This window comes from Babylonia areolata, chromosome 1 (assembly GCF_041734735.1).
Source record: "Babylonia areolata isolate BAREFJ2019XMU chromosome 1, ASM4173473v1, whole genome shotgun sequence".
In the NCBI taxonomy this organism is placed as follows: Eukaryota; Metazoa; Mollusca; class Gastropoda; order Neogastropoda; family Buccinidae; genus Babylonia; species Babylonia areolata.
Genome location: NC_134876.1, coordinates 39,606,518 through 39,620,311, shown reverse-complemented (window position 1 = coordinate 39,620,311; position 13,794 = coordinate 39,606,518). Strand labels below are relative to the sequence as shown.

Here is a 13,794-nt window from a genome sequence, read left to right as displayed (position 1 = left end):
CCCGCGTCTGCCCGCTCGGAGCGAGGCACTTAAGAGGGGAGATAAGCAGCATGGGTCTTAATGAGCAATTTGGTCTGAATTACGAGCCTAGCGGGCTGCTGACTGACGGAACAAACATGGCACTGTGCGGGGAGAAATCGGCGTCTGCCCCAGCTACACCGATACCACCCCAAGACAGGGGGAATTGTCCGTACCCCAAAGTTAAGGGGCGCAGTCTGAACCGATGTTTACAGCCGGTCTTAACTTGTTTATGATTTGTAGGTCGTTTTATGTGAATCTGTGCAAAATTATCACCAATATTAGGAGGGTTGTTTATATATTATACGTCACTGTGTGCTTATAGAGCCCATAAAGCCTGCCCACGGGTGGTACAGATAATTGTTGTCAGGCCTGTTTGTGCACCGTGTGTGGCGTGTGTGTACGTGTGTATGTTGGTTAAAAAGGGTGAGAGACAGAGACAGAAGTTAAGATGCAATCTAGTCTGTACATCCATGATGATCTATGCACGTATGTTTACTGGTTTTGCATATACATGTATGCATTGGTTCCCTGAAATCAAGCTCCACCTAGAGCTATTGCATGGAAGTGTGTGTGTGTGTGTGTGTGTGTGTGTGTGGCGGGGAAGTTAGGGGGAGGGGCTGTGTATTTCAATACAGACAGCCGTGTTAGGCTTTGTTTATGGTTGGTACAGTTTCCTTCGTTATTCATTTGAATTGCAAATTCAGCTTGTGCGTCCGCCGGTTCTCTTCCAGAGATTTATACGCGCATGTCAGTAATATTTCGAGTGTGCAAAAACCTTGCTGGGTTTGATACGGAGTGTAAATATGGATAGATATCTTCACGCGTTCACATGGAAGCAGGGTATCGCCCAGAGGACTTCATGTCCCTCCTATCATCTGTATTATTTTGGTTTCGTTTGGCGTGAAAAATAAGAGAAAGATAACGTGAGGGCTGCGAACGACCAAACAACAAAATTTAGTGTATCATTGCAGATACGGCAATACTTCGCTGGGAAGCTCGTATCCGTCTTCCTGTTATAAACAAAATTCCCGCTGTCAAGAAGTTTTGCGATATAAACTTTCCATTTTTCATTGCTATCTTTTCTTCCAGACCTCTTGTCTCTGTTGTTTCCTTCTGGGTGTTCACCATTTTTATTCCAAAGAGTTCCATTGCAATCATTGAACATCACGGGATAGTACTAGTTGGCTGCAGTTCGCGTCTGTTTATACTAGATGTGTGTGTGTTATTATTGTTGTCGGTTTCTTTCCTCTTATTGTTATTGTTTGTTTCTTTGTTTGGTTTTGGTTGACACGTGTTAAGGAAGTCTATTTATGTAATTGCTGTTTTGGTTTCTCTCTCTCTGTGTGTGTGTGTGTGTGTGTGTGTGTGTGTGTGTGTGTGTGTGTGTGTGTTAACCTTTAACATTGACATTTTCTCAGGAACAACTACGTCTATCGACACGAAACCTAGCTTGATGTGAGATATTGATATGACCTTTCTAGACATTCCCACCAGACAGACAACACGCAACAATGCAGGCCACGATTTCGCAATGAACGTGTGTCTACACAAATGTTAAGTGCTGTTAATTTCAGTGTTCTGTGTGCATTCGTACTATCTAAAAATGTCCAGAATCCTACCCATATCCGCTGTCTCTGAACTGAGGAAAAAACAAAACAAAACAAAAATCCGAACTTGGATGTAAAACTGTATCATTGCGCCGTGTGTATATTTTCCTTAATACGTGTTCCCACATGCGTGAATGTGTGCGTGTGTGCTTGTATTATGTGCACGTGTCCATGCGTGTATATGCGTGTGTGTGTGTGCGCGCGCGCGCGCGCGCGTGTGTGTGCGTGCGTGCGTGCGTGTGTGTATGTGTGCGTGTATGTGTTTGTGCGTATGCGTGTGTATATGTGTGCATATGGGTGTGTATGTGTGTGAATATGTAGGTGCGTTTTGTTTTCGGTGCATGCCTGAACATAGCTTGAAGGGTACACACGGGAATGGTAGAGAGAAAACAAACAAACAAACAAAAACCGGAGAGAAACATGACATTTTCTGAACTGTGTCGTGCTGACTGCAGCTGTGTAAGTGATGTTGTGGTGTGTCACGCTCTGTTGCAGCACCGGCGGCAGCAGCAGCAGCAGCAGGAGGAGGAGGAGGGGCAGCACAGTGCAGTGAAGCGTGCAGCTCAGTGTGCCTGTCCACCAGGTGAGCTGTCTTCTCTCTCTTGTCTCCCTCGCCCTCTTATTTCCCCTCTCTCTCTCTCTCTCTCTCTCTCTCTCTGTGCCTTCCTCACCCTCTTATTTCCTCTCTCTCTCTGTGTGCCTTCCTCACCCTCTTATTTCCTCTCTCTCTCTCTCTCTGTGCCTTCCTCACCCTCTTATTTCCTCTCTCTCTCTCTCTCTCTGTGCCTTCCTCACCCTCTTATTTCCTCTCTCGTCTCTCTCTCTCTGTCTCTGTCTGTCTGTCTCTCTCTGTCTCCCTTACCCTCTTGTTTCCTTTCTAGTCTCTCTCTGTCTCCCTCATCCTCTTATCCCCCCCCCCTCTCTCTCTCTAACACACACACACACTCTGTCTCCCTCACCTTCTTATGTCCTCTCTCTCTCATGTGTGTGTGTGTGTGTGTGTGTGTGCGTGTGTGTGTCCCTCATCCTCTTATCCCCACCCCTCTGTCTCACTCTATCTCCCTCACCCTCTTATTTCCTCTCTCTCTCTGTGTCTCCCTCACTCTCTTGTCTCCCTCACTCTCTTATTTCGTCTCTCTCTCTCTCTTTCTCTCTCTCTGTCTGTCTCTCTCACCCTCTTATTTCCTTCCTGTTTCTCTGTCTCTGTCTCTCTCTCTTTGTCTCCTTTTCTCTGTCACCCTGAGTGTTGATGTGGTTGAAAGACAGAATTGGAGAAATGCCATAATTGTAGTTCTCAGTCATGTCTTTGACCTGTTGAAACGTTGTCAGCGCACTTCCGCTGCCTTGTCATTTCCTGAGTCTTAATGTGTGTTGTGAGTATTGTGACATTTATGTCTTCCTTCTCCGTCAGCAGTGGCTTCAGCCAGTACTTAGTGCAGTTAGCATCTTTTCGATTCGACTTCGTTTAAGCACTCCTCTCTCCATTCTTTCTCTTTCTTTTTCTCTGTCTGCCTGTCTGTTTGTCTCTCCTTCTCTCTCCCTTTCTTTCTCTTTCTTTCTGTGTCCTGTCATATACACCGCCTCTCTATATATCTACCCCCTCCTCTCTCTCTCTGTCTCCCTCCCCCCCCCCCTCTCTCTCTCTGTCTCCCTCCCCACCCCCCCCTCTCTCTCTCTGTCTCCCTCCCCCCCTCTCTCTCTCTGTCTCCCCCCCCTCTCTCTCTCTCTCTGTCTCCCTCCCCCCCCCTCTCTCTCTCTCTGTCTCCCCCCCCTCTCTCTCTCTCTGTCTCCCCCCCCCTCTCTCTCTCTCTGTCTACCCCCTTCCGTCTCTCATCGTGATCGAAACTACTGTTTGTCACAAAGAGTCTGTAAGTCACTCTCTCTCTCTTTCTCTCTCCCGCTTTCTCTCTGTCTCTGTATGTCTCTTTCTCTTTCACTCTCTCACTCTCTTTTTCTCTTTCGTTTACTTATCTTTCACTGCCTTTATGTTACACACACACACACACACACACACACACACACACACACACACACACACACATTAATCCCACTGTCTTGTAGATAAAATTTTAATGAAATACTCTTTCAGCCGTTGTAATCAGCGCCTGTGATACATCAGTCTTACTCTTAAGTATGCCATGGGTGATGCCTTTACTTGAACAGTTACTTTTTCTTCTCGTTAATTTCTGGGTTGGTGTAACTTTACTTCATCTGTAATTCGATTGCTTGACCGCGTTCTTGCTCATATGTGCGTTTGTGCAATATGTTGTAGGTATGCAAATATACTCGTTATTGCTATTTACTTATACATTTGGTACTGATGTGGTCTGTGCGGTCGGCTGACCGATAAACAACAAAAATATGTCACACATTTTATTGAGTGTTTCTGAAAATATCAGTGTACTTGGAGCAGCTGCCAGTCTTCAGAATGGGAACGCTTTACATGGTTCAGACACAGGAAGTCCATTGTGCCAACTGTCGTGGTGTTTTATACCCAGCAAGAACTGGCACTGGCAGGCGGAGAGGAGGTGACGATCGACCGCTCGTAGCGGTGACTCACAAAGTCAGGCGTCATTCGTTTGACATGGAGAGGGATTAGTCCCCACCGGTGCAAACCAATCCCACCGTCACCAACTTTGCCCAAACAATCAGCAGGCCACACAGCGTGAAGCCAGGCCCTCGGGTCTGGAGCTCAGGCAGGAGACGGTTCCAGTAAGTGACACAACACTGAAGTGACCACGGGTGATGGCCGAGTGGGTAGAGCGCTCACCTTGAAAGCCAGACAGTGCGGGGAGGTCCCAAAGTAGAATCCAACATCAGCCGATATTGCATTCCCTTCTCCACATGTCCTGGAGAAAGTGGTACAGATGCTAGTCTTTCGTATGAGACGACAAACCAAGGTCCCCTGTATTGATGTCACACACAAGATAACCCACATCAACTAAACCGAATCATGTCGCTAACAGCCCAGCCCACAACGAAGGATCATTACAGGGCTGACCCACAGCTAGAAAAATCGTCCCTGACAACGTTGTGTTGAAAACTCCATTTTGATTGTTCAATAAATATACACGGGAGTAGTGATGACATGGGAAGAGTCGTCCGAATTTCACATGAGATTGTATGTTATAATGTTACGAAAATGTATTGCAAAACATGAAGTGTGTGTTATTATGCTACGAAAATGTATTGCAAAACATTAAGTGCGATACGCGATACACAATGATACCATGCATCGAACTATTGAAAATTGAAGGGCGGGAAAACCTTGGTCGCGTTTTTCCCCTCCCCTGTCCCTGGTCTCCCACTTTCCTGATACGGTCACTGACGTCGGCCACTTCCCCCCATGGTGGGTGTCGACGTAAAATCTGACTGTAACTTACTGAACGGAAGGTAAGGAGTTGAGCCGCCGGCAGCTTTCAAAACAGCCAGACCTCATTAGCGTGTGGCGCTGGCGGCAAGTGGTCTTAGGCAGGGAGGCGTTTCACTGTCCCCTCCCTGTTTTGTCCTGCCAAATCCCGGACCGTGGCGGCGGGTCTGTCTGGCACAGGGGCATGTCGCCGGCCCATTGACTGACGGGGCCCTGGCCGTCACCTGGTGTAACGTGAGCCCTCTCTCAGACAGGCTAGCTGGGGGGTAAGGGGTTGTGTTCTCACACCTACTTAAAGAGAACAAAGTCCACGCTGTATTTATATCACGCCTGGGAATCCGTGGTCTTCCACAAATGCGGAATGTGGACATCGGCATCGGCGTCCTGTCTGAATGTCATAAATATCCTGAAAAGAAAAGTGGTGTTCGTTTTGACTTTGCTGCTTTCAAATGATAAAACCAGTTCTGTGACAAGGCTAACATCTGTCTCATCTTTTCTTCGTTAACAAAATAGAATAACCAAGATACGTTAGGTTTTGATTTTTGGCCAATAAAAGAAAATAATTGAGGTATTAAAGCTGTCAGTTGCATTGGGACTGATGTGAAACATTCTGCGGAGCGGTCGGTACAAAATGTAGTTCATGATAGTTTATGACTGAACCAGTATGACCTTTTTTTTCCCACACAAAGGGGAGCAAGTTCCATGGCTAATCAGCACATTGACCTTTACAACACAGGGCTTTGTCCTCTGCCCAGGAAAGAGTCGAGGTGATCTAACTATAAATACACAAAACGTTGTGTCCGTGCTGGAAAAGCAGCTGTGTGAACTTTGTCCGATGATCTTGTTATCCAACGAGCCAAACAGTGAAGACACCGCCTCACATCTTTTGTGTGTGTGTGTGTCCCTTCACCGTCAGTGCAACGATGTGTGATGCTACAGTTTGGATCGTTTGACTTAAAGTATCAAGGGTCCGGGTTTCCACAAGGTCTGCATCCAACCATGGCATCATTTGGAGTTTACAGCCAAATGATGTAGGAACCGGGCCACATGTGTTTCTCGCATGGGTCAGAGATACACCAGGGTATATCCTGAAACGCAAACGCGTGCATTCCATGACTTTTATTTGCTCCAGCTGTACCCTGTCGGCTAACTGTCTTCACCCTCACCCAGTCCGATGGGGGAAAAATCTGTGCCATTTGACAGGAATGCACATTATGTCCAATTAGGTGTGAATGCCGCTACAAGCAGACCGAGTTTCCAGCAAGCCTTCCAATTAGGGGGACTTGTTGTGCCTGCAAATTCCACGTATTTAATTACGAACAGACTTGTTGATTCCAAGCCCTTTTTTAACGTGAGTTCCTGGCTTGTTTGTAGACTTTTTTCACCTTTAGTACCATATATGTACATTTTCGGCAAAGTGAAAGACTCGTCAGAGTGCACGGTGACATGCCTGATGGCAATCATCTGACCCAAAAGGAGGACGTTGAAGAAGAAAAGGACCATGTGAGCGATGAACACAGCGTGACGACGACTATCAATGAAGTCCCCGCTTGATCTCTCCGGATCCTCCACCAGGCCTTTCGTCTCCACCAGGATTCACACCTACCTGTCAACCCGGCCCGCTTAGTGAGAGTCCTAAACGGGTGACTGTCTCAGCCCCGCTCCATCTGGGTTCAGGTGGTAGCTGACCCTGGGTGGCGGCTTCCCACAGCTGCAGTGCGTGCCATTGAAGGGAGGACGCGGAGCCCGCTAGCAGCAAGAGTAAATGGGCGATCCGAAGCCTTGATGTCTGTAGCGGTACGGCGTGGGATTGGGTATCGGTAGCAAGTTCCCTGCCGGCTTCAGGCCACTAATTGCCTGGGGCCGACTGTCACAGGGCAGGCGTATTGAGGCCACATGACAGCAGGTTGAAAACAGATTTGATGGGCTTTGTGGGCCAGATGCTTCCTGATAACATTGTCAGAGTGCTTCAGGTAACTTTCATCATACGCACATGACTGCGCGCACGTGCGCGCAAACACTCGAGAGAGAGAGAGAGAGAGAGAGAGAGAGAGAGAGAGATTCGGTTATGACGAATATCATTCAAGTTTAGACATAATCGCTGTCGTGTTTAACCAATGTTATCTTTTCTAGTTGTAACAGAGATGCTGCTCTGCTCATGAAATGGCATATTAATCTGTTTCGGTGCACCGAAAAGCACAACTGATGACTCTAAACATAGTACTTTTTTTTTTTTTTTTTTACTGCTGTGAACTATAACAGCCCATTTTTTTAAAATCCCATTAGTTGTCATTCCCAAGCTTGTCGCAGTTCCTGACGCGCGTCAAGTGTACACAAGCAGTATAAAAAAAGAAAAGAAAAAAAAAAGAAAAAAAGAAGACAGTAATGGAGGGCGAAACACTGCGTGGCATGTTTGAGGGAACGGGTTGACTTTTCTGGGACATCTTCTCGGTTAGAGCCTACGTCGTTAAAATCGGTCTAACTGGGATGTCTATGCAGATTGCGGGTTGGGCAAACATGCCCTTTGTTCGTAGCTAGGCAGCTATGTCGGACTTCGCCAGGGGGTCCCGAGCTTAAACGGTCTGCTCCCGTAATTAAGTGAGCTGTCCCACCATGATTAATGCTTTCCTTCGCAACTGCTGTGAGGCTGTTTCTTCTGGTTTTTACTTTCTTCCCGCGCAAACCTACCTCCATACGAGGTACTGGACTTTTTTTTCTTAATAAACCCACGCACTCCACATCCTCACGTCTCGTCCCTCGATGCAAGGAGTGTGTGAGTTAGAAAATTGACTTGGGGAAAGAGGACGGAGAAGCGTTGTGTTTTCTTACCTCTGTGATTAAACTCGTCTCCACTGCATTGCTCTCTGTGTGTGTGTGTGTGTGTGTGTGTGTGTGTGTACGCGGGTCTCCACTGCATTGCTCTCTCTCTCACTCTGTGTGTGTGTGTGTGTGTGTGTGTGTGTGTGTGGTGGCCAAACAGGAAAAAGGCATATCCAGTGAAGTGATAGTTTCTATTTTCACAGCCGGAGCTTATACTTCTAGTGCTTAATACGATTTATATTGACAAGATTTAGAGTGGGCATTTGTGAACTCAATATGCACATGTATCACTATAAGAAAATTCAAGGGGGAAACTGTCCTTTGTACAGGGAGTCAAATGAAGATGAAACTCATTTTGTTTTGAAGCGCCTTGTGTTGCACGGTTTTGCGTACATTTTATTCCAAAAAAATATTATGAACGTCATTGTACTTTGTTTAATTTCTGTTTATTGATGTCGTCTGGTGATGGTGTTAAGTGTAATCCCACATTTGTATGGAGCTCTTCAGTGAAGAGAAACAATATTGTCCCAGTTTCTGCAGTTGAGCTGTGAACATGTTGAATGTGCACCGATAGTTATGGTGATAGTTATGGTGACAACTGCATGTTATCGCGTTTCATTTATATGGGGCCTTGACCTTAAACGAATAAATCGTCTCAGACTCCTCTCTCTCTTTGTATGTGTGTGTGAGCGTGCGTGTGCATTTGAAGGGGATGGTGGTATCCTAGTGTGTGGTCCTGAAAATGCTATAATAAGACTGTCGAAAAGGCTTGAAACTCAAACATTGCTGAACGCTATTTGGTTTGTCAACTGTGTGCAGGCTGAACCTTAAACATTGCTGAGCACACAACATCCCATTCCCAATGAATATTCAGTCTGTGAACTCCCCTCCCTCCTCTTATTTTTTCCTCCTCCTCCTCCTCTTCTCTCTCTCTCTCACTGATGCAAGGCAGAGGCAGCAGCATCTTTTTGCCCAGTATACTTTTCCTGACTTCATCAAGTCATCCTCCGGAACCACCACGTATCGTGTATAAACAGCCCTTTGTGATGTCAACCATGGGCACTTGAAGCCTTCAGAAGGTGGGAGTGCTGCCTGCTGTATATCCCAGCAATGTTCAAACCACTGCGACCTCTTTCGTTGGAGATCTCTGTCTCTCGCTCTCTCTGTCTCTCGCTCTCTCTGTCTCTCGCTCTCTCTGTCTCTCACTCTGTGTGTGTGTGTCTCTGTCTGTCTGTGTATGTCCCATACTCCCCTGGGTACGACTTGGATGAATAAAATACAGTCTATCATGAATCCGTTGATATTCGGGATATTTATGGATGTGCACATACGGACTCCAATTGATCAAACCTTTTTAAAGCAAGAAGATATATAGTTACTAAAGTTCATTTTATATGCTACTTGTTAGAATTACCTCAAATATGGATATCTGAATATTTGCAAAACTTACAACGTCTTGTGCGTGTAACTTACTAGCTGGAGATTCGGATGGGTACACTGCAGTCTGTTTGTGTACGCATTTTGTTGTGTGTGGTAATGCTTAGCAACAAGATGGGTACACTGCAGTCTGTTTGTGTATGGATTTTGTTGTGTGTGGTAATGCTTAGCAACAAGAAGATGGCATGCTGTCCACATATTAGGCTAAATAAATAGTACATCTAAGAATTTATTGGCTTTTGTACTTTTTACTTTGAACCTGTTAACGTCGACAACTTCCAGTGAAGGTGTTCAAATGTTCATTTGTTTTTTCAACAAAGACTTTTCTTGTGGAAAAAAAAACGTTGCTTCATGGGAAAGCTTGCATTATCGGGCGTGATGCTACATACTGTAACACACACATACACACACACACACACACACACACACACACACACGCGCGCGCGCGCGCGCGCACGCACGCACGCACGCACGCACGCACGCACACACACACACACACACACACACACACACACACACACTCTGACAGATACGTTCACGCGCGCCCGCATACATACACATGCGCACACACATACACATGCAAGCACGTTCATTGATTTGGGGTCATATTCGGTTCTGACATTGTCACCCACCTGAAATGATATGACCAGCAGGCACAACCAACCATCTTGGCAGAGTGGACAGAAGGGACCTGTACAACCCTGCACTGACGCCACCGCCAGGAGGACCGCCCATTAAGATGGTTAATGAGATTGTCATTTTCATTTCTGGTGCCCGGAAATCGAACTCAGCAGCCGTCAGCTCGACACTCAGCTAACCGAGCTGTGTCAACACCTAACGTCCTGTGCGCACGTATATACACACACAATTATGCATACAAGCGCTCACCTTTCTATCACCCACCCGTGCTGTGTGGGTGAAAAAGGGATTTCTGGCCGGCAGTGTCAGTGGACTGTGGCGAGGCGTGATGGACGGGGGTTTGGGGGCCGGGCCGACACAGTGTCAGGGCGGGGTGGGGGGATTAGCACGGGGACGGGGCGCTGTCCATCAGTACTGCCTGGCGCGCCGACCCTCTACAGCTAGGTCAGCCAGGACACTGTACTCCCGGTCTGTTAGGGGAGAGCAGCTCAGTGCACGTCGTTTGTGAGCTACTGTAGTGTCGTGTACTGTAGTGTAGTGTAGTGTAATGTAGAGTATTGTTGTGTAGCAGATCAGCGTTGTCGTGTGTGATATGTTTTATATAGCATTGTGTAGCAAGCAGCTCAGTGTGGATCCTATGTGATTATGTATCATTGTGTGGCTGATCAATGTAAATCATATTGTGTTGTATATTGTCTTATGATGTATTGCCTTGTTTTGTACTCACTCTGTGTTACACTTATTGTGTGCCAGGTTGGTGTAAATTGAAGATATGTGGTTTGCATCCCATGTATAGTCTATGTAGTATACGAAACATCTCAGTATAAACCATGGTCTGTTATCTTATGATGTCTAGTCTTGGTTTATGTTCTGTGTATTCTTTATCACGTGTCAGTGTTGGTGTGTTGAATATCTTCTGTTGTCTTGCCTTGTTTTGTAGCTTTTTGTATCATTGTATGGGGACTGGGTGTAAGTCATACATGATGTGAAAATGTTGTTGGTTAAAACAGTATTTCATTCAGTGATGTCGTTTTGCCATGTTTTGTGATCTACTTATCATTATTATGTGGCAGTTCAGTGCGTGACGTAACATTGCGTTGCCATGTTTAGGGGTCGATGTATTATTGCATGGAAACGTGATGTACATCATGCTACATATTTATGTATTGTTCTGTAACAGCTCAGTGTTAATCATAATTTAAGAACTTTGTCTTGACGTGTGGGTTTGTATTAGCTCTCTCTGCTCTTGTCTTGACAGTATTACCGTGCGTGTTAATAGCCTGGCGATTTCATAAATAATATGACCCCCCGCTCCTCCCAGAAACAAACAAACCGAAAAAAATCACCATCTGATCCATTTAACAACAACAATGATAACAACAACAACAAAATGCAATAGTTGGGTTATGTTACCTGCCTTGGTCGCTTGTCTGTTTTCCACTTATCCACCCACACAAAAGCAGTTAATGTTCTTGAAACTAATGGATTAGTTACATTGTTAGTAAGCGGTTGATTGTGAAGGCCGGTCCCGTTTATAATTTGCAAACGTGTCGTTTGTCATGAACTATTGTGCGCTTTGTTAAAGTTCTCCCTGAACAAAATATACTCTTGTACGGGGTGTGGAATATTTTATTGCAGTTTTATATGGCTTTTTATTTGCGTGTGTTTCACTGTGAATGGGTGACGTCTTGTTGAGCCGGATCTCCCGTAACCATACAGTACTTTGTTTTCGTATTCGCATTTTAGTTTTTGCGTGTTTTACGCTGGTGTGTGTGTGTGTGTGTGTGTGTTCAGTCCCAGAGGCTATAAACAGATACGCTTTACTGCACAGTAGTATTGGTGTTTATGAATCACCACCTGAATCATCCGGGGGAAGTTTAGGGAGCCACTGAGTGCTTTCTTTCTTTTATCGTTACCTTTCCAACCGTAGTGCAAATCAGTATCATTATGTATTACTCACACACGCAACGCTAGAGGTAATTCTGGAATGCTTTTAAAGTTCCTCACCAGTTCTGACACAGAGGAAGGGAGAGAAGGAGGGAGGTAAGGGCGGGATGGATAAAGGGGGGTCATTTGGCGAGTGTAATGAGATCACGTAAGTTTTTCAGTCAATATACAAACAAAAAAGTCTTTCCTTGCCAGCAAAATACGTGTTCAGCGCTTGCAAAAAAAAAAAAACAAAAAAAAAAAAAGGTTGAAAAATAAATAAATGGAAAAAGAACAGAAAAAGAAGCCGTCAAGCGCTGTGCTTCACCTCTCTCCCCACGAGGCCTGAAAGGCTGGGGAGTCTGATTACAAGGCCCGCCGTGCCCAGTCACGGCATGACTCGGGGGGTAAAGTCGGGGGGCGGATGGGGGTGGGTGGTGCTGACTGGGACTGGTAGCTGTTTACGGGGCTGAATGGAGTCCGCCTTCACTGCTGTATAATCCCATTAGTTGGCTGGGAGTGGGCTGTTTTTTTACCTTTTACCGCAAACACCCCCTGCAAACCCCACCTCCCACAACCCGCTCTAGCTTCAAAGCGGAGAGGAAATCCAAGAAATAAGTATGTGGGGACACCATTGCAGCAGCGTTGTGACCCCCTCCCCTCTCCACCCCCAATCTCATCATGCGTTGTTGTTTTTTCCAGCTGCAGGTGCATTGCCTAGGACGAAACACCACAGATTATTTTTGTTATTGTTATTACGATGGAACATCAAATCGAATGCACGGGTGAAAACTGCGGGTGCGTCGCAATTAGATCTGAAAGCGCGGACATACAACTGGGGACTTCAAAACAAAAACAAAACGAAATATTTTGTCAGATGTCCAGTATTTTGGTTTTAGCATCTATCTCGATTCCACCCAAGCAGAATCTTGCGATTCTTCGATCTCTGTGTCTGGTCGATGACAGTCCACATACAGTATTGATACATGCACAGTAACACCCAGTTGAAACATGCCTGATGTATGTTATTTGCTCTATGTTGATCACGAAGTTGATAACGCATTGTAAAGACTGTGTACCCATGTCCTGAGCTTTCCACCCGTCCATTCCCGAATCTCATCCTTTCATTTCAGCTTTGTTCATGGTTGTGTTAGGGCTGAAAGTACCTTAAATATAAATCATCCACAAACAAAGTTCAAAGACACAATTCAGATTCTTCCCTGGTGTCAAACGCATCATACTCAGTAAAATGAAACATTTCACGCACAATTCCAAACTCCTTAACACATCGGTATAAAAGACTTTTTTTTTTAAAGACGTGATTTAAAGGCTTGTTTGTACAAAAAAAAAAAAAAAAAAAAATCCATTGAAGTCTATTCACAACTATAAAGCACTAGAAGAATCTATGGCCTGATGTGTCACGGTTCTAAATTTGTCACTACACCTTTGCAACCTGTCTTTTCAGGCCTCTCTGTAAGGCAGTGCTCAGGCGCCAGCCCTTCGCTGAATTTATCTAATGCTGACTAAAAAAATTGTTGAAAAGGATCAAATAAAAATTTGTACACAACAAAAGGTAAACATTTCAAAGGCCATATCGACAGAGAACAATGCAGAGTGATTATGGGTAGCCATTCCAGTGTTTACATTCTCGCTGCCTGTACGTTAGAACAAAAAAGTCTAGAAATCATTAGAAGGATCGCATGCAAGTGAATGGACATGGTTGAGTAGAATGGAAGATATGACAACAAAGGAAATAACAACAGAAAAAAATAAAGAAACCAGAGCAGTAGAAGAAGACATTGTCCAAAGGCGGGGGTGAGACGTAAATGAAAGACGCCCGCGACATCCCACCGGGGGAAAGAACAGATCAAGTTTCAGGTGTATGTTCTTTCACCACTAACACTTGTTTGGAGATGTCATGAGTGAATTTTTTATTGGTATTTTTTATCATTATTTTTAGTACATGGCAAGAAA

General features: G+C 45.3%; 1 protein-coding gene across 6 annotated transcripts in view; it reads left to right on the top strand.

Annotated features, from left to right (window-relative positions):
• The window catches only part of LOC143282841 (uncharacterized), a 146,847-nt gene that overhangs the window by 12,251 nt on the left and 120,802 nt on the right, over positions 1–13,794 (top strand). For all 6 annotated transcript variants that reach the window (XM_076588699.1, XM_076588673.1, XM_076588691.1 and 3 more), the window contains exon 2: positions 2,124–2,211. In XM_076588699.1, the coding sequence (XP_076444814.1) occupies positions 2,124–2,211 (88 nt within the window). The remainder of the gene's footprint in view (positions 1–2,123; positions 2,212–13,794) is intronic.